The following is a 19,875-nucleotide window of genomic DNA, read 5'->3' as shown; positions in this document are numbered from 1 at the left end:
AGTCTGGTTGCGGGGAACTCCATCATAGGGTGGGCCTAAATCCACCATACCCGCCTGTCAAAAAGCAGGTCTATGGGCTTTGGCCTACTATTTTGCTATAAACATATCTGTAAAGGTAGAACACACGCATTAGGACAGTCAAATCAATCCGAGGGGCGCGTTAAACTTGCACCAAAGGTTGATGTTTAATCAAAAGGTTTCGGAAAGCCGGCATGATGTGCGCTAAACAACGCCATGGCTTGATTTGAGATGTCGAGCTCTGTCCAACCAAAAGACTTAACTGCGCCACCCAAAAACAGGTATTACCTGGCACACTTGAGCGTTGAATATTACTCCGTTAATGATCAGTCATGTTTCCCGTTCGATTTGCCATTACTAGGTGATTGTCTCTATCGATTTATGAAGTTCAGAGCCTCGGCGCTCCTGTCACCAGTATGGACTTCGACAACTAAAAGTAACAAGGCTGTGGGAAGAACGTCAGCAACGCCACGGCTATGGGCGGGTGTTTCCAAATGGGAGTAAGCCGGATCGTCATTCAGGGTGACTGCTCCGCGGAGATATGGGAAACGGTCTGGGGTAGTGTGGACGGAACAACCAGCTGCAATTGTACAGCTCAGAATTCATTCCAATTTTTGTTGAGCAATAACTTGAAGCTCCACGGCAGTCCGCTCTCGTAGCTATTGTGGCCCTGGCAGGCAGGTCGTCATGTCTGTTACAGTGCGACACAAGTTGAATGTATTGAACTCGGTGGATCGCTGAGTATAAGCTATCTCCGTACTATTCCATCAGACACTGAACAGAGCCTGTTTAATCCCATTCCCAATGGTGTCTCTAGATGAGTAAAAGTCCAATTTACGTCCTTCAGTAAGCAGCTTTATTCATCACTTAGCTAATCCAACTTAGGTTTTAAAAGACTTTGCATGATTGAGAGCCCTCATTCAAGGACTATACAGCCCGTGATTTCCATCAAATGCCTCATATACGCTTGCCCGAGGCCTGTTCCACCGCGTACCCCTCTGGGTTCGTACCTGCTTAGGTTGTTCAGATGGACTCGCTTTAAATTTCTATAGCGCTATTTCTAGCCTACCTCCTTCTAATTTCTATCAAAATCGAGATCTACCATTGCTGGAAACAAGCTTGACAGAGGCACTTAAGGTTGGGTTTAGCATTTGTTAGACCGTTGCAAGTGACCATTCAAGATCAACACCTGGAAGTTCGTCCTTGATATATATTCTTCAGCAGAACTGCATGTACAGGCCACTCCTGGTGTTACACATGTGTAGTGGCGCTGCTCAGCCTATCCACATGTGTCATATAGAAATCCAAAGTTTAAATAGGTAGGTAGACACCTTATTTACTTCTGCATTGAGATAAAGTGTCCACATTTAGGTACTGCAAAGGTTGTCAGTTGGAGCGGAATTGAGAAGCTATCACGTGATGGCATGACCGGCATACAACTCCATGATGAAAATCACATGACTGGCGGGCTATCCCGAAGAGGATTAGTCACCGAGTTACCCGATTTATGCACACGTCGGCAGAAGCGAAGTGGTTCTCTCGCGATAGTGCCGGGCTGGCCCCAGCCGGTGTTTTTTATTCCTACTTATGAAGGGCCATTCGAGTGGGCCAGATGGCAATGGATCCAATCATATGGCCGATAGCCGGTATATTTCGATCCCGAGAGTTATGTCGTCCTTATTCAATAACCACGGAGAAGGGCGTTGAAATTTTGAGACTATAAAGGGGAAATGGTGTCCCCTCTTACCTCGGCTGAAAAAAAAGGCACACTGCCTCCAATAAGAACCTCCTGGGACGTGTGATTCGCTTTCAGTGTAATCTGATAGCTACTCATCATGAGTGACGATTCGTCCCTCCCCCGGTCTGACCTTGAAAAGGGACTCGGACGCGAGACCACCGTATCGGTTAGGAGCCAGACTGGAGAGTCAGAGAAGACGGGCACCGAAATACCTCAACCATCTCGATTGGATGGCGAGGCGAAGGATCCTAATTTGGTGACCTGGGATGGACCAGACGACCCTGAAAATCCGTTCAACTGGAAAACTTATAAAAAGGCTCGACAACTCGTGTTTATGGCCTTCAACACTTTCTTGACGTATGGCATCCTTGATTTTATATGGCCCCAAGTTTGCGCCAAACAAAGCAGCTTTTACTGATCAACAACATTAGTCCCCTAGCGTCCTCTATGTTCGCCCCGGGAGTGGAAGACGTGATGATCGAATTTGGCTCTTCTAGCTCCATGCTTGCCTCATTCGTCGTCTCAGTTTACGTTTTGGGTTACATGGTCGGCCCTTTTCTGATCGCACCATTGTCTGAGCTATACGGACGAGTTCCGCTGTATCATGCCTGCAATGTGCTCTTTTTGATCTTCACTATTGCTTGCGCTGTTGCCCAGAGCCTCCCACAGTTGATCGTCTTCCGGTTTTTTGCAGGTGTTGCAGGTGTCTGCCCACTGACAATCGGCTCTGGAACAGCAGGTCAGTGCTGAACATCCTGACATCTTCCTACTCTAGATATTCAGCTAACCACCTAATTCTAGCCGACATGGTTACCAAAGAAAAACGGGCCGGCGTCATGGCAATCTGGGCGATGGGGCCCATTCTGGGTCCTGTGATCGGACCTGTCGCCGGCGGATTTTTAGCCGAAGCAGAAGGATGGCGCTGGGTATTTTGGGTGATTGCTATCACGGTAAGGCCAAAAATGAAATGAATTTATTCCTGTTGAAGGAGATGGAAGCTGATATATCGATAGACCGGTGTCGTCATTATTGGAACCGTCCTCAGCTACCGGGAATCATACGCACCTGTTTTGTTGAAACGCAAGGCCGCTCGCCTCAGAAAGGAGACTGGAAATCCAAATCTTCGATCGATCTACGACACCGGCCGGCCTCCACGTCAGGTTTTTCTGTCAGCGCTCGCCCGACCCGTCAAGCTTCTCTTTGGATCGCCCATCGTTTTTCTCTTGGCGCTGTTCGCGGCCGTGACCTATGGCTATCTCTACCTGATGTTCACCACAATCACGTCCATTTTCGAGGACGAATATGGGTTCTCATCTGGGCTCGCCGGTTTGGCGTATCTGGGCTTTGGCGTTGGCTGTCTGCTCAGCCTCGTTGTCTGCGGTCGTGTAGCCAATCGTATTGCTGTCACCCACACTGCCCGGGGATGCTTCACGCCGGAATCCCGGTTGCCGCCCATGATCTACGGATGCTGGGCCATTCCCATTGGTCTGTTTTGGTATGGCTGGTCGGCGCAAGCTCACACACACTGGATTGTGCCCATCTTGGGAACCGGAGTCTTTGGAGTCGGCCTCATTACGGTCTTCATGTCGGCGAATACTTACCTTGTGGACTGTTACTTGGTTCATGCAGCTTCCGTGGTATGTTAAACCCCCTCCTATATGATCACAGCAATGAGAAGACGTTGTGTAAACTGACTTTTCCTAGACTGCAGCTAGTACCGCACTACGATCTTTGGTCGGAGCTGTGCTCCCTCTGGCAGGACCGTCAATGTACAGCGCCCTCGGGCTTGGATGGGGAAACTCTCTCCTGGCATTTATCGCCTTGGCCCTGTGCGCGGTGCCTCTGCTGTTTGCGCGATATGGCGCAGCAATTCGCACGCATCCGCGGTTCCAAGTTCGCCTTTGATTGCATTTACCCAGGCCTCATGAAAACATATAGACTTGCATATAGATATCCCTTATAGAATTCACATGAATATAGACTCGATACCAGAGAGCCGTGTAAAGGCAAAAATCCCGCTTCTCCCGACTAGATCTACAATCACCTCTCTAAACGTCCCTCCTTCTTCCAAAATAGCCACGCGAGCACGATCGCTGCTTTCAACAATGCCGCAGTCCATAGCGCCCCCATCAAGCCCACCGAGCTGTGGGCCCACAGCCCTCCCAGTATGACTCCAAATAAGAGGCAGATCACCGCTCCCGTGCGACGCATCTCCTCGGCATTGCCAATAACCTTGGGTGACAGAAAATCAGGATGAGAGAATAAATCGCAGTAGACGCTGGTGAGAACCACACTCGTTAGGCCGTTATACTTGAGCACGCGACTCGTCACCGCCTGGCCACTGCTCTGGAATGCGACCAGCGCAAGGGGGACTAAGACTAGCCAGCTCAGGGGCGCGTCCCGAGATGGTCGATAAATCGTCACGATGATGGCTGCTGCGGTGATACACGCCAATTGAATCAGGAAAGAAGTGACAAGGACCCAGCGTTGTCGAGGAGAGAAAGTGCGATGGAAGCCTGCGAAGCAAAGGGATCCCAGGCAAAAGCCCGCGATCGAGACGCCCGATTTGATCCAACGATCATCGTCTGTTCCGACCAGGCCGAGGCCGAAATAGACGGTGTTCCCGGTCTGCATGCTCACAAAGGAGCCCCAGATGAAGACGGCAGAACTGTCCAGTAGGCCTGTAATAATATAACAGAAGAGGAGCAGCAAATCTCCACGTCGTGGATCGAGCTCATCGTGGAAATAGCGCGACAGTCTCTGTGACCGTGAAGCGAGTGGGCGTGGGTGCTGATTGCTCAGAAGAGGCTCTGCCTCGGATGGCATTTTGCCAGCGGCCAAATGTCAGAGATACACGCTGGCTGAAGCTTCAAAGTACTAGGAAACAACGGATGGTCCCTGTACGATGTTCTTTAGTGGCCGTCCCGGCGACTAGCAGATGCATTAGCAAATGTCTTAGCAGCCTTAGCAGTTCTCAGCGTTCCTCACAGTGGAATGAAATACGTATCTTCAAGGATCCAGGACTCGAAGAGTTATTCTCGAAGAACTATTCTCGAAGACAAAGAGACTTGGACGGGATCATAATAACACTGTGATGGTGGAAGGTTCTCCTCGTGCGGAGAAAAAGCGGCCCATCCGCGACTTTTTTCTTGTTTCTATTTCTCTCTCTTCGCAACCCCACTCCACTTGCCGTCATCGATCCATCTATCAAGCTAATTGAGGCCCAGCTCAAGTGAAGAAAGATAACGCTAGGCTGCAAAATAATCCTGCTGTTCGGTAAGATCCACTGTGGGCCTATTAGGGACGACGCAGGGGGTCCTCAGCCCTACCGCAGACGGAGAATCGGTGATATCCATTGAAGATCCTGTTTTCCATGAATCCATGGGAATCCTACACGGCCAGAAGGCGCGGATATGTCGGATGAGCGCGAATACAACACGCCATGGTGCGCTTGGACACTGAGTCCATGGGGAGAGAAAGTGGGGAAATCCTCGACTTTAAACAGCGCTGGTTCCCCCGAGGTCCAAGTGTGATTCTTTTGACTATCTTATAGTTCGAGGACTTGCCAGGCCGAGAATCGAGTTTCACTAGTGAGCCTGTGCGAGTTAAGATATCCTCTCCTATCACTATGCACTTTCAATCTCCGCCATTGGCGACTCTGATCCACTTGGGGCTGCTCCTGGGAGCCTCTGCCAGCCCTGCACCTGATCATGCACTGCAACAATTGATGCGGATCCCTGCAAGTAATCGCCAAGATGTGTTTGGGAGTTCCCCTTACACTCCAGGGCATCGAGACCCGTTCGACCACAAGATTGACTCGGTCGGCGAGGGCCGTGAACCATTGCCGTTCCGTAATGGCGACGGAGCGACCGTCCAGGGCCCGCGAAACAAAGATCGCGAGCGTCAGAACCCCGATCTCGTTCGCCCTCCGAGCACCGATCATGGCAGTATGTCAAATATGAGGTGGAGCTTTGCCGACTCGCATACACGTATTGAGGTATAGTTTTTAGCCAGTTGAGCAGAACTGGCTGTTTCTACCATGAACTTGCGGCTAACCAGGCATCCAGGAAGGCGGATGGACTCGCCAGACGACAATCCGCGAATTGCCTACTAGTCGCGAACTAGCAGGAGTGAATATGCGCCTGGAGGAAGGCGTGATTCGAGAATTACACTGGCATACCGAAGCTGAGTGGGCATATGTCCTCGCAGGTCGAGTTCGAGTACGTTCGTGATCTATATCCTCGCCGATCTAAATGGCTTACGGCTTGTGGCCATCTGACCATGTACTGACCGAGCATTTCATCGCCCTAGGTTACTGCACTTGATCCAGATGGAGGCAGCTTCATGGATGACCTCGAAGCTGGGGATCTGTGGTATTTCCCCGCAGGGCATCCGCACTCCCTGCAAGGACTCAGTCCCAATGGCACAGAGTTTCTCCTTATATTCGATGATGGCCACTTCTCCGAAGAGTCTACCTTTTTGTTGACCGACTGGATGGGTAAGTCATCCCTGCAAGTGAAAGGCCGATTGTCTGCTTTCCAACTCATCATTCCCACCAGCACACACATCCAAGGCTGTGCTAGCGGAAAACTTCCGCCTACGTCCTGATACATTCAAGTCAATTCCGACTTCGGAAAAGTACATTTTCAAAGGATCAATGCCGGACAGTATCGAAAATGAGAAGCCGCGTGGCTTCCGTCAATCCAAATTGCGCTTCACGCATCACATGCACGCACAGGTCCCGATTCATACCTCCGGAGGCCGAGTGCGAATCACAGACTCTACCAACTTCCCCATCTCGAAGACAGTGGCGGCAGCCCACCTAGAGATCGAGCCCGGTGCGCTTCGAGAGATGCATTGGCACCCAAATGCAGATGAATGGAGCTACTTTAAGAAAGGTCGTGCACGAGTTACAATTTTTGCCGCGGAGGGTAACGCCCGGACATTTGATTACATGGCTGGTGATGTTGGCATTGTTCCCCGAAATATGGGGCATTTTATTGAGAATTTGAGTGATGATGAACCCTTGGAAGTACTTGAGCTCTTCCGTGCGGATAAATTCCAGGATTTCTCGCTATTCCAATGGCTGGGAGAGACGCCAAGACGGATGGTTGCAGAGCACATATTTGCATCCGACCCTGATGCTGCAAATGCTTTCTTGAAACAGATTGAAGGAGCCCAGAAGGATCCTATAAAGGACACTGGCTCTTAATTGCTGGCATACCGTTTCATCCAGTATCCGCGCTTCATTCATTCGTCACTCTGCCTTCTACACATTACGCTGTTAACTGAGCACGAAGAGATCCGGTCTGTCTGCATAGTTGTTTCATATCCTTTCAATGATCATTCCCGTTATGAATTGCAACTAACTAGAGAACCAAGACTTCGATGCATAATCTTGATTGTGGACCATATTCTCATTATCCCGAAAGATCAATCGTAGGCAGATCAGACATGTGTAGCTTGGCGCTGCCATACGGCCGAAGAATTGCCTCAAAAGTATCCCCGAGGCATTTTCGCTCATTCTTCGGAATCGGAGTGCCAGGCACAGCTCCCACAAACATGGGCCAGTCAATAAGGCAAGCCTTTACTGTAACGTATGCAGGTAACTTTCCATCTTCGAATGTCGGCGAGGGCAATGGTCCATCGCCTTGTTGAAATTCCAAGGTCGTCGGGTCGATGGCAATATTCCACTCGGTTGTATTCAACAGGGTATGATCCTGAGCCTGGGGAGGATATGTCCCGGCTGGGTAGTCTGTCTGGTTGGTGTAAAACTTTGGGGGCCCCGACGACACAGTATGCGGAATATGGAATGCATATAACAGCGGGCCTCTGTAGATGGCAACTGTGTCATTCGCACGAGAGACTGTTTGTAGTTCCATTCCTAGATCATATCGAATCTTCGTAGTTCCAGAAGGCACTTTGAGTTCGATCAGACCCGAGTGCGGATCCACGGGTGGCGTATGTATTTGCGAGTCCCCAACCTGCACAGTAGTGCTGGTAGCCCATTTAGGTACACGCAGGTACAACTCAAACGAATCCTTGCATTCGACGGTATAGGAAAAGGTACTGTTAAAGGGATAATCTGTCTGGCAGTCCACGGAAACCGGCTTCCCTTGAACTTGAGTTTCGACACGACCAGGACTGAGCAGTGCATGGACGATGCCCGTTTTGCCCTTCCGGAGGTAGCTGTACATCGTAAATTTGGGATAACCCTGTGGGTGATTTACAGTACAACAAGGATAATTAGGCTCTAGGCCGAAGGTCTGACTCAGGGTGTTAGTGTCGAAAAATGGCGTGGCAGACAAATTCTTTGAGAAAGGCTGGTTAGGCTCCGTCATGTATTGATGGCTCCACCAGTCACCTGAAACGGCAGCAGGTAGAGCATTGAAGGCAGTAAGCTCTGCACGATCTGCATAGTCCGAATCACCGATTGCAAAGTAATTGTAAGCGAGGGAATAGATTATCTCTACATCTGTGCAGAGTTCCGAGCCGTAGTAGGCATTAAGCCCATCAGTACGCTCATCGGCGAGAATTGTGCCCGATGCGGAACCGTGATATTGGAATGTCCAGTCTACCTGTGAAGTATCAGTAGCTGTCACCGCGTGACGTGATAAATCATTATTGTTGGCGCTTACCCCATTCTTTGCGGTTGTCAAAAGGCTATCGTTCGAGGTAGAGCGCCGCAGAACGGCTGCATACTTGAGACCTTCAAGCAAAAGGTAAGTTCGCATATTCGAAGCCAATATTGAGGTATTTTCTCACCTTCTGCGATGGTGACACCGTGGAGGAATGCCCACTGATCGTCCGTAACAGACTCCGGGAGGTTATAAAGATCCTCCTTGATGTAGCTGCCCTCGGTATACCAGCCTTCCCATTTATCGGCGAATTGATGGAGCATATCAATATTTTCTTTCAGGACTGCACTTTGATTTCCAGGGTGATAATCAATCAGCCACTGCAAACTGACCATCATGTCTTCTGCCCGTGAACGGAACCAGGAGAAGTCGTTAGCGCTAGGCTTGTCGCCCTCATGATAGATCATTCCAGTGCCGTTTTGTTTCAACATCGAGTTCATGAGAGCATTAAACCGGTGCATCGCATTGACAATCGGCACTTGATACGTTGAATTTGCGTCGGCGAGGTTAGTCAACCCTAGGAATAGCAATGTCCTTGCCCAGATCATGCGCTCTCCTCCGGCAAGGGTTTCGGGTCCGATCCAGCCATCCGGTTGAATACGATCCAAGATTGTATCAACCACAGAATGTACTTGAGCTTTTAACCGTTCATCCGGTAGGGTGTACGAGAGTGGAACGAGGGCGTTCACCCAGTATGGCATAGCCTCGTTGAGAACACTGTATTCCGAGGCACCTCCGATCCAAGTTGAGTCTGCCACAAATCGCCAAAAGTCATAAAGATGTCCTCCTAATCCAGCGGCAGATGTCTCAAGTTCTGTGCGAAGCCATCCATTTGGGCTGATGCTCCCCAGAGGCAGGGGCTCGAATGCGAAAGGAACCACTGTTATTTCAAGTGTGAATAGTCAAAAATAGAAAAGCAAGATTCTTGAATGTCAGTATTCGGGACTTACGGCTGGAGCTCGCTTGAGCAGGCCCTATCAGATAGAAATAACCTGTAAATTGCAGATACAGACTATTGAAGTTTGGGAGCCTCATTATCAGTGTTGAAGCGTGTTGTTTTCTTACGCAACCACTGAACAAATATTACTCGTCTGGGTGGCGGGTGTGATCATCTATTTAATCCTGGTTATGAGATACCATGATTTCAGACACTGAATTATTGTAGAATGGCTTCGCAAGTTAACTGTTGATCTTTTAGCGGGGTGTCGCATATCGATGAGGGGAAATGTAACCCCGATAACGGTCTGTTCTTACTGACGTATCATACTTATGTAGATCCCGGTGGCACGCCCGAAATGATCGCATCCATCCAGCCTTTCGTCGGCTTTTTGCCTGATGTGGAAATCTGAATTTGTAGGATAAATCTCATCGGACATTTTCAAATTCATAAACTCCGTCCTCTATCAATCGAGACGCATCAAAGTGTTATTACAGAGATTTTAAACCTAGACTGAAAGGCTGGTTATTTGGCAACCTTGTGAAAGTCGTAACATTTCGTCGCTCGAGACGCCTGATCAAGCCTTTGCTCAGACGCGAATAACAGTCCCATTCTCTTTCTGAACAAACTCCAGGAAGCCCTTCAGGTAATCATGTTTTGGCTGTCCCACAACAAATACTGCAGGCTTGCCGTAAGGGGCCCATACCTTGATAGTCTGGCCACCGTGATATTTCCGCCCGGTCCAGACGTGAGTGTATGTCTCATTTTGACCAGGCAGGTACACATCCACGCTCTTCCGGCCCGGATCGAGAACGGGTGCAACGTATAAGTCAGCACCCATGAAGAAGCTTTCATAGCTAATGGCCTTAGCCTTCGCATCATCTGGATGATAGATGACGGGCATTCTCAGCAAAGGCCATCCCAGGTTCTTGCTCTCCGTGTTCAGAATCTTGCGACGATAGGCTGCCAGACTGGCAAACATTCGGGAATTGTAGGCATGATATGCGTATGTCGAAGAGTTGGTATAGAACTGGGCATTGACCTGGGGCACATTACCTTCGTGGGAGCGGAAGACCGCACTAGACACAGCAGCCAACTCTCCCCAGCGACCCAACAACTCTGCAGATCGATTGACGATTCCATTGCTGTCCCACGTTGTGGTATAACCACCGACCTCCATGTGTCCATGCGCATATCCAGACAATCCCATGTGACCCATGACAGTCACGGATGATTTGATTCCGTCGTTGACACCCCAGTTGGTGTTCTGGTCACCGGCCCAGTAGAGGTTCATGTAGCGGTTGGCAGCCAGCGACGATGAGCGGTGGAAAATGATAGCGTCGGAGAAACTCGAGACACTCTTTGTCAGGGAATGGTGTAGCTTGGCCCAGTCTCGAGGATATTCATTGTGGTAGAACAAAGGGTCGATGCTGCGATTGGCAAATCGAGTGTCTGCGAGCACCGGGGTATATTCACCAAAATCACCCATATAACCAGACACATTGGCACTCCAAACTTGGTCAATCAGGACATCTCGGAACCATGAGCGAGTTGCGGGGTTGGTAAGATCAAGAATTCCTGCCTCGATACCCGGGCCACTAGAAACAATCGAAGTGTCGTTCGTTGTCGCGTTCTGAATCATATAGCCTCCCTTTGCGGCCTCCAAGAAGAGATCGCGGCGATAACCATCGGGCTTGGTGCTGACGTTGGCGAGGAAGGGGTTGATATAGGACAATGTGCGAACATTGTGCTTGTTGCGCAGGTTTTGCACAAACTTTGGCCAGGTTGGGTAGAGTTCTGAATCATACTCCCAATTCCACCATAGGCGGGAGATGTTAAGAGCCATATACGACACACTCTGGGTATGAGTGCCAGACCTAGTAAACGTCAATAAATGAACGGTACAAAATCTGGCCATGGCAGTCTTACCAATCCTGAAGCCAGACGGCAGCGATGGGGCAGTCTTGTCGAAGTCCTTGCTCGACAATTCGATTCACCTTTGCCTGGCCACCCTGGATTCCAAGGACTGCACCCGAATCCACCCAGGTCGGAAGCTCCGGCATCCGACCGGTATATTCCGTAAGCATGGTAATACCATTCAGCATATTGCTCGCCTGCATGAAGTAGCCATCGACCTGCAAAGCAGCATATCGTACGGTTACAGCATTCGGATTGCGGAAATCAAAGTTCGTGTAGGCAGTGCTTTCCTCCGTCAGGTGAAATACATTCGAGTGAGATGAGATGTATTGGGGTACTGCGCTATAAGTGGTGAATTGATCACCTCCAGCGAAGAAACTGTCTGCACTCTCGAGGCGCGTAGTTGGCTGATCTCCGCGACCCACACCTTGTTCTCGCGAAAAGATCGGCACCGACTGGTTTTTCAATGAGGCGAACGATCCCTGGGCACCCAGACCGTAGAAATCCTCGGATGGCGAGGAGCGGTAGGTCAAGAATAGCTTGGTCTCGGGGTCATTAGAAGCAGAATCAGGGTTCAAGTCGATATGGAAAGCGATGCGGTCTGGGAATTCGGTAGGTACCCAAAGCGCAAGAGAAAATGGGGCTGAACTGTTGCCACAGCCAGTGAGCAACCCTTGGATCACAGCTGCTTGGTTGCTAGCACTGCCTGGCCATGTCTTCTGGGCAATACGACTGATACGCTGCCCAGAACATTTGCTGCGATCAACCTCATTGATCTTGAAGTTACCACTGGAGCCGATGACTTGGTCGGACCCCGCGCTGGCACTGAGAAATGACTGATTGGGAATGGTCTCCCAGATGGTGTGTTCTCCACGAGAGATGGCGAGGTGATTGGCACTTTCATTGATCGCAAGGCTGAAACCACTTCCAAGATCCAACGGTGTCTGAGTTGCAAGAGAGGACGGCACAGACGCAGCAACAATGGCTGTCCAGATCCATGCCTTGGGTATTCCCAACATTGTGGGCGCAACGGGGTGATATTGGACACAAGATGACTAGTTCAGGCCAGGGATCGAGCAAAAGAACAAGGATCAACCGGCGGTGAACCTGTCATTTAAAGAGATCCTGCCGGGGTCATCGTTCTCGGCATGTCCAGAGTAATCGTTTGATCGAGCTGCCGCTGCACGTCATAATCCCGAGTCGATGCTGCCGACCGCAACTGTAGAAATGACCAGAAACCCGACAGGACAAGCAACTAGGCCGAAGGTGCGTAAATGTAAATGAAGATCAGCTGTTGTGACGAGAAGTCGTTGGCCGTTTAACCACGCAGGTGGCGCCATTTGCCCCACAATCGTCGCCTATGCTCGGCTCGTGTCGATGTCTCCGCTTCTTGTTCGGAGAGTTGCCGACCGGCCCTGTTGAATGAATTGCCGTCCCCAGTTTAGTGATGAGTTAATGGGGTTTCTCGGGGGGGGGGGGGGCGGGGGGCGCCAGCCGTGGAGATGCAGCAGATTCTTGCATTTGAAATGTAAGCAGGATGATTCTTTACCATGCCTGGGGGTTAGTGTCAGCTTTTGAGTGGTCAGTACTGCCTGCTCGAGTACATTCCAAGGAAACTATCAAGACTTCTGGCTGTGAAAACAAGTCACTCATCAGTGTAACATTCCATCTACTTACTGATGAAGATTGCACTCAATTGGCCGGTTAATAAAACGTGGGGGCTTGCGGGACTCCGTACTGAGGCTGCTCTCTCCACTTTCCTGCACTCGCTCCATCGCCGACTACGGAGTCCTGGAGGTGAAATGGCGTCATAGAAAGTTGAGACGGCAGAGGATTCACCATCACACACGGTATAAGAAAGATCAAAGTCACTCCCAGATACACTCGGTTTACGAGTTGAGAACTTGCTGCAACGACGCATGTCTAAGGTACAAAGATTGAGAGAATCAAAGCTTTCGTAGAAAGAATATTTACAAGCGCTACAAGTCTCTCCGGCCCATGGCCAGTGGGAAGAAACAAGTGCCGAATGAGCAGGATAATCGAATAATCGCAGTGGAGCCTGCGGGCTTTGCCGTGTTTTACCATGAAGGCGTCGTGCCCCACGATGTAGGGACTTCGCTCATCTCGAACTCAATCTCCGTTGCATGAACAATTTGACTATGCTGCAGAATCGGCACGGATACTTGGTTCCCATCAACTTTCAAGCTTTTGATATATGGCTTGGTGGGTGCACCAGGGGCACTAATGACGAGAACCTTGTCTGGCTGGTTGGTCATAACACCTCCTGTAGATGCTTCGGATGGCAGGCGGATGGATATCTTCTCGAAGAAAGGCGTGCCAACCACGTACTCGTCGCTGGCAGGATTGACAGGATAAAAGCCAAGAGCTGAGAATATATACCAAGCGCTCATTTGACCGAGATCCTCATTGCCACTGAGCCCGCCACTGGTGGCGTTGTAGTTCGTCCAGGCGATATTTCGGATTTCCTCCGCGGCTTGCGAGGGGTATCCGAGCACCGAGTAAAGGTAAGGAACGTGATGACTCGGCTCATTGCTCTGTTCATTGTGTCCTCCTTGGAAATGCGCATCCAGCTTGTCACGCATAGATTCTCGACTACCGAAGAGCTTCGCAAGTCCCTCCACATCGTGCATCACATCAAATGTGTACACCCAATCGTCACCTTCTGTCCAACCCCAAGTGTTGTTGGCCCATGTCCCATTTCCATTGCGAGCCTGCATGAACTGAGTTTCATTGTTCCAGAGGTTGGCGTAATTTCGACTGCGGTCCCGAAGTGCCGTGATAACTCCTTGATCAGCTCTAGCGTGACTCCCAACGATGGAGCATGCATAGTCATTGAATGCATAGTCCAGTGTACGGCTCGCAGACTCGGCCCAACCATCGTTAGACACCCAGCCTTGTTTCATGTAGGCAGTGAGTCCAGCTCGGGCTTCGTAGGAAGTGCCTGGTTCTCGATCGTAATAAAGAAGCTCCGTATCGTGATCTGGCGGAGTATATGCATCCTTTCGAACGGCAGCCCATGCCTTGTCAATGTCAAATCCACGGAACCCGCGTTGCAGGGCATTGGCGAGCACCACGTCTGCATTGGTAGCAATCATGATGTTTGTCTCTACCATGTTAGCCCACATGGGCAACCACCCAGACCAGTCGAAGATGCGGAGCAAGGACCGCATCATACTGTTCACTCGCTCCGGGGCGAACAGGGCGAGAATGGAATGCTCTGCCCGGTACGTGTCCCAGATGGACCATGATTGATAGTAGGAATCATTTTGCCGGTGTACCTGATCCGTATATCCCGAATAAAATACGCGAGCGCCATCCTTATCCTTAGAGGTCGGTTCCGAAAAGTCACTAGGATACTGGAGTGCGTGGAAAAGACCCGTGTACCAAATGGTCCGAGGATCTTGGTCCGAATCAGTATCATTGACCCCATCAATTCTTATGCGGCCAAGTTTCTCTAGCCATTTCTGCTTCACATTTTCAACTGTGCTCTCAAAGGTTGCGTCGTCCGGTATCTGAATGTCCAAGTTCTTTCGTGCTTGTTCAACACTGACATAAGACACTCCAGTCCGGACTTCGACGCGGGACACATCCCGCTGGAACTTGACATAGGCCCCTGTGAAGTTACCATGTCGTTTGCACACATTCTGAACGATTTGGCTGCCGTTGGTGACCCCAACTTCCGCGAAAGGTTCGGAGAATCGGGAAACAAAGTAACCCTTGAAAGAAGATGCACGGTCAGGGCCGAGGAGATAGTCCTGTCTCTCGGTATTGTACCCACATATCTCTCTGCGCCCAGCATCGATATGAACCTCCCCCGTCCAGTTCCGTCGAGAGACTTCGATGAAAACCCAGGGTTGAAGGCTTCGACTGTCGGATACTTCGCCGCGTTGCTTAAAATCAAATCGAAGGTGTCCGACGTGAGAGTCTGCAGAGAGAGCAGCCTTGAGGGGCAGTCAGTAATGATCATCTTTCTATAAATAATAACCCGACCGGGGGATGTATACCTGGATTGATCGTCGGTAAGCACCTTCGTCAGAGACATTGCTGCTCAGTGGCTCCGGTTGTATCTCGCGCTTTCGCGTCCGTCCATTTGCACCTTGATAACAAGCTCAGTTTCCATCATGCTCCCAAGACTATCCGTGATAAAATGGAGGCGATGCAATACCTTCTTCCACGGTGTCTGGGACCGTACCTGCACCTCCCGGAACAGGACCATCGCCGACGGCCTCTGCTGTGGCATTCCAGTCCTGGTCCATCAGTTGTGTCGCGTCGACCAAGACTTCATACACATAAGCCGTGCTGTGCTCATCCTTCTTGCGAAATGACAATCCTCGGTTTTGGAAGAGCGGTTGCACGTCTCCCAGGCCCGGGGTCAACACCACCTGACCCGCCTCACCCATCCAAATGGCCGGCTGGTGCGTTGCTTGGAATCCATGTATCTGGCGATCACCGTCTCCGTAGGGGACCTGGGAGATGAAATTCTCCCGCGTCTGTGGTGTCCAGCGGGTCATGCTGAAAGGTGGCGCGACCGATGGAATCATCCCCCCGTTGTCGTTCGGCGATGTGCCATAAGTTCCGATACGTGGATTGACATGCTTGAGCACACCCGCATCGGCATGATAGTTGGGTGTATCACGCTTGTATTCGCTCCCAACCGGACCTATTGGGTTGGCGACCACAGCTCCCACCAGAGTGAGCAGAACTAGTAGAATGACAGCCATGTCTATGAATGCAGAAGCCCGCCAGTAGACAACGGTATCATTGAAGATGGAGGGTATGTAAAGGGTGAAATGGGCTCGCGGGGCTTCTTCGGTTGCGACGAGGTCGAAGGGACGGTCATTTCCAATCCAGATTTCTCCGAGGACGTCTCAAGATACCCCCGAGCGGGATAATCGTCGGACGAGGGAAGGTGGAGGTGGAGGAGAGTAACCCTGGGGGTTTCCCCCGCATGTTGATCTTCATCATTCTCAGGAGAAGCCGGTCGGTTTGCGGGGGGAATCCAAACCAGTCAGGGTCGCATTCGTCGCGTTTGGACCGTCCATCCGTCAACAATCCATTCAAAAGGGGGAATTCCCCGTCTTGAATAAACTCGTTGGCATGAAGTAATCACAAGAAAAAGAGGCAGGAATTTAACAACAACCTTGGAAGAAGGCCCGTTACGGCGGACTCTTGGGGTTCGCTTCCCCAAATCCTACAGAGTGCCTTCACCGCTTCTTCCACCGCCCTATACTGCTCGAACCAAGTATTCTCAACGTATAGACAAGATTAGTCTTAAGATTAGTCTTAGAATTAGTAGAAGATTTAACAAGTTATTGATTAACGTATATTTAATTTTAGTTCTATTAATCTAATTAGTTAGGTTAATCTAAATCAATTTAATCGTTTTCCTACGGTAGAATCGAGATTCTGCTGGGTTGAAAGTCGCCAACTCACCTGGAAGTGAACCCGGTCCAGTTAGGGGTGTTGTGATACATGGCACTTGCTGCTCAGGAATGAAGCCGCAACATCGGAAATAATTCCTGCTCTATGTATAGGAAGAACCAAGTTGATTGGAAATCAACTTGGACTTCATGCTGTATATATAGCCTCATGTACTTCCTCAAGAAGAAGAATTAAGCTTCCTTTTGTATTTACAACAAGGGGCAGTGCCAGAGAGAGGCAACTTAAGCGTAATCCTATTAAATAGAGGAATTAGATCAGAGAATTATTGATTTAAAACTACAACGTTCTAATACCATGACAGCAAGATGGAAGATTCATTAGTGTTGAAGTGAAGATGTCGATATCTTGTCAAAGTATATATCTTGGGTGGGTCATTGGAAGGGCTCGTGATATCGCCATGGTTTAGCTATAGGCCCAATGGGAAAGTAGTTCAAGTTCTTATTAAATCAGGGTCATGAAGAGGGAGTGGATCCAGCTAGCAAAATAATATACGTCAAGAAGGATGGAATGGACATCCTTCCAGTTGTCTTGACCTCTGTACAACATTAGAGAAAAGAAATACGTGTCACATAGCCACGTACTACCTAGAATCACGCGGAAATGACGATGCGAACCTTTTGGAAAGTGACGATTATTCATGGAATGGGTTTACCTCAATCTCAAAGAGACAGTAGTAGTATAGTAGGTAGTGTAGTGCCTGGCCGGTTTTGCAATTATGATCACCGTAGGGCTGAAGGACTATATGGGCTCTGAAACTAAAAATAGGATGAAATGTCATTATGTAATACACAGAATTGCCCGGGGGACGAGCTAAGCCACACCCGCTATACCCCTTTAAGGTCATCCGCCACATCACCAAACAAAGGCGCATGCGCGTCCATTTTCCCATTCCGCGCGTACAACACAAAAGACAACTTCCCCCCTTCATCCAACACTTTATTCAACTATCGAACCCCTAGAAATATTGGGCTCTACCCTCTCTCTTGGACTATACCCCTCTCGATTTCTCGGTCTTCCTTTTGCGCCCTCTTTTGTTTCCATCAGCATGCCCGCTGTGTATTCAGCCCTCGGTGGTCGGGCCGCCGACTTGGCCCCGCACCTGATCAAGCGCACTCTCACGGTGAACCATACGCAAGCCATCACTCTGGGTATTATGGCCGTTTATGTTGTCGTGATCGCGCTCCTCTGGAACTTACCCTACGTGCGATGGTCGCTGTGGCCGTTCAAGGTGAGTTAACTCCTCCAAAACCTAAATGTGGATGCCTAGATTTGACAATATACGAAGATGCTGGTCATCGCCTTTCATGAATTTGGCCATGCAATCACCGCGTGCTGCACGGGTGGAAGAGTCAAGTCAATCTCGCTCGATCCTCACGAGGGCGGCGTGACCCACATGCAAGGCGGCATCAGCGCCGTTACTCTGCCGGCAGGATATCTTGGCTCGTCCATCATCGGCGCCTTGTTGATTTTTGCGGGATTCGATATTGTCGCTAGCAAAATTGCGAGTATCGTGCTCGGCGTCTGCTTTCTCCTAACTCTGTGGTGGGCGCGGAGAGATTGGTTGACCATCATGACGATTCTGCTGGCAGTAGGTCTATTGGTGGCATGTTGGTTCATTGCTCACGGCGAGGCCCTGAGATGGGTTGTGGTAAGTGCTTGAACCGCGAGAAAATTATTTGCATGTATGCGCTACAAAAACCGATATCTAACTACGCTCACTAGCTCTTCATCGGCGTCATGTCTGCCCTTTACAGTGTCTGGGATATTGTAAGTCCTCCAAGGATCAAGTTTGGCCAGACCTCCAGTACTAACGTTCAAACTATCCAGTGCGATGACCTCATTCTCCGCAAAGTGAATTCCTCCGATGCCAGCGTTTTCGCTCGCAAATATGGAGGCTCTTCGCAATGCTGGGGTGTCGTCTGGTCCATCATTTCTCTTCTGTTCATGGCCATCGGTATCGTCGGTGGAATTGCTGCCTTCCCCCAATCATTCAGTCAACAGGAGAATGACTCCAAACACTTCATTCCTACCTAGCGGAAGCCTTGTGTATCTCAAGTGATGTTACTAATGACCGCAATGCAATATATGATCGAATCGGATATAAAAGAGTCTTGAATGACAGAGATGCTTCGGTGCCGGGGAAACTTTACGCAAGATATTTAACCTAGTGCGGCCCTTGGGTGTGACATGACCAAGTAGCGTTGTGGAAGAATAATACTATATATCATGTTAGAATGATGAGATAATACACGCTTATCAGGGTGTTGGCTAATTGAACTATTATAAAATCGAATAAGATGACTGGAATTGATTGCTCGATTATGTCAGAACTTGTCACCCAACAACCTATGATCCTGGACCAAAGACTAGAATATGAGACCAAATGAACTTACCTGCACAAGCAACCTAGCCCCCGATCCTCACGACGGGAGGTCATATGAAAACGAACCCAATGATCATAGGTCCCACAGGGAACTAGATAACGTCGCTCAAGTCTCAACAAAAGATACGAAACCCAGCATTGGCAGCTTTGCGCTGGAATAGCCTCAGCTTCATCCCACACCGTGTCCCCATAAGATGCAGGGATTCGAGAAATGAAGTGCTTTGACTCTAGACTCCAACTATCGAGTCTTTTGCCAGCCTCAATTTGAACCTCATAATTACCTGGGTAGCCAGTACAGTGGAACCGCGTGCATCGATCCGCCCCTGGATGACCCATAAGAATCATCCAATGAATGGGACCTCTAGGGTTCTGCTGCTTGCAAATTGCCACCCAGATATTGTAGGTGCTTCGATCGACTGAAGACATGTTTCGTGATATATTCGAGTGGTGTCGAAGGTGGTTCGTAGTGAAATTTTTTTGGATGTACAGAAAACGCTGAAGAGGCACTTGCTGACCGGACTATTGATAGTGAAGAGTTTGATCAAGCGAGAAAGTGATGTTCTTATAGGCACTGCTCGAGTGATCGTGAAAGTTAAAATTAGGTTCTTGATGATATAGAAAGGACGGGGAGATCAGCATGACCTCTGTTCCCTTTATGTTTATTTAAGTCTTTGTTATTATCATTGTTATTGACCCCTAAAGCTCCATTGTTGTCCTGATAAGGGCTATTCTCGATTTAAAGCGCCTCTTGGATACGTCAAAGAAATATCGCTGATTGTGA

The 19,875-nt window shown here is 49.6% G+C and overlaps 7 protein-coding genes across 7 annotated transcripts; 3 read left to right on the top strand and 4 right to left on the bottom strand.

The window, feature by feature from the left end:
* Positions 1-1,853: 1,853 nt before the first annotated feature.
* On the top strand, positions 1,854-3,661 carry N7496_012805 (MFS transporter; the record flags this gene model as incomplete). The annotated part of the gene is made up of 5 exons (XM_056705718.1): positions 1,854-2,113; positions 2,188-2,495; positions 2,558-2,706; positions 2,770-3,393; positions 3,461-3,661. 5 exons carry the CDS (start codon positions 1,854-1,856, stop codon positions 3,659-3,661), a joined length of 1,542 nt encoding a protein of 513 aa, XP_056548941.1.
* A 135-nt stretch (positions 3,662-3,796) lies between these two features.
* N7496_012804 (YoaK family protein) lies at positions 3,797-4,582 on the bottom strand (the record flags this gene model as incomplete). Its single annotated transcript, XM_056705717.1, has 1 exon — positions 3,797-4,582. The coding sequence occupies one exon, from the start codon at positions 4,580-4,582 to the stop codon at positions 3,797-3,799; it is 786 nt and encodes a 261-aa protein (XP_056548940.1).
* An 802-nt stretch (positions 4,583-5,384) lies between these two features.
* N7496_012803 (Oxalate decarboxylase OxdC) lies at positions 5,385-6,968 on the top strand (the record flags this gene model as incomplete). The annotated part of the gene is made up of 4 exons (XM_056705716.1): positions 5,385-5,753; positions 5,824-5,976; positions 6,068-6,254; positions 6,316-6,968. 4 exons carry the CDS (start codon positions 5,385-5,387, stop codon positions 6,966-6,968), a joined length of 1,362 nt encoding a protein of 453 aa, XP_056548939.1.
* Positions 6,969-7,176: 208 nt separating this feature from the next.
* On the bottom strand, positions 7,177-9,429 carry N7496_012802 (uncharacterized protein; the record flags this gene model as incomplete). Its single annotated transcript, XM_056705715.1, has 4 exons — positions 7,177-8,334; positions 8,395-8,450; positions 8,522-9,274; positions 9,345-9,429. The coding sequence occupies 4 exons, from the start codon at positions 9,427-9,429 to the stop codon at positions 7,177-7,179; spliced, it is 2,052 nt and encodes a 683-aa protein (XP_056548938.1).
* A 491-nt stretch (positions 9,430-9,920) lies between these two features.
* Positions 9,921-12,267, bottom strand: N7496_012801 (uncharacterized protein; the record flags this gene model as incomplete). Its single annotated transcript, XM_056705714.1, has 2 exons — positions 9,921-11,208; positions 11,261-12,267. 2 exons carry the CDS (start codon positions 12,265-12,267, stop codon positions 9,921-9,923), a joined length of 2,295 nt encoding a protein of 764 aa, XP_056548937.1.
* Positions 12,268-13,326: 1,059 nt separating this feature from the next.
* Positions 13,327-15,990, bottom strand: N7496_012800 (GH92 family glycosyl hydrolase; the record flags this gene model as incomplete). The annotated part of the gene is made up of 3 exons (XM_056705713.1): positions 13,327-15,210; positions 15,274-15,365; positions 15,435-15,990. The coding sequence occupies 3 exons, from the start codon at positions 15,988-15,990 to the stop codon at positions 13,327-13,329; spliced, it is 2,532 nt and encodes an 843-aa protein (XP_056548936.1).
* A 1,766-nt stretch (positions 15,991-17,756) lies between these two features.
* N7496_012799 (M50 family metallopeptidase) lies at positions 17,757-18,745 on the top strand (the record flags this gene model as incomplete). Its single annotated transcript, XM_056705712.1, has 4 exons — positions 17,757-17,939; positions 17,997-18,359; positions 18,434-18,478; positions 18,539-18,745. The coding sequence occupies 4 exons, from the start codon at positions 17,757-17,759 to the stop codon at positions 18,743-18,745; spliced, it is 798 nt and encodes a 265-aa protein (XP_056548935.1).
* Between the last annotated feature and the right edge of the window lie 1,130 nt (positions 18,746-19,875).

The sequence above is a fragment of the Penicillium cataractarum genome (assembly GCF_028827025.1).
Source record: "Penicillium cataractarum strain IBT 29864 chromosome Unknown utg000011l, whole genome shotgun sequence".
In the NCBI taxonomy this organism is placed as follows: domain Eukaryota; kingdom Fungi; phylum Ascomycota; class Eurotiomycetes; order Eurotiales; family Aspergillaceae; genus Penicillium; species Penicillium cataractarum.
Note: the sequence above shows the minus strand (reverse complement) of the source record. Positions and strands in the feature narration are given on the sequence as shown.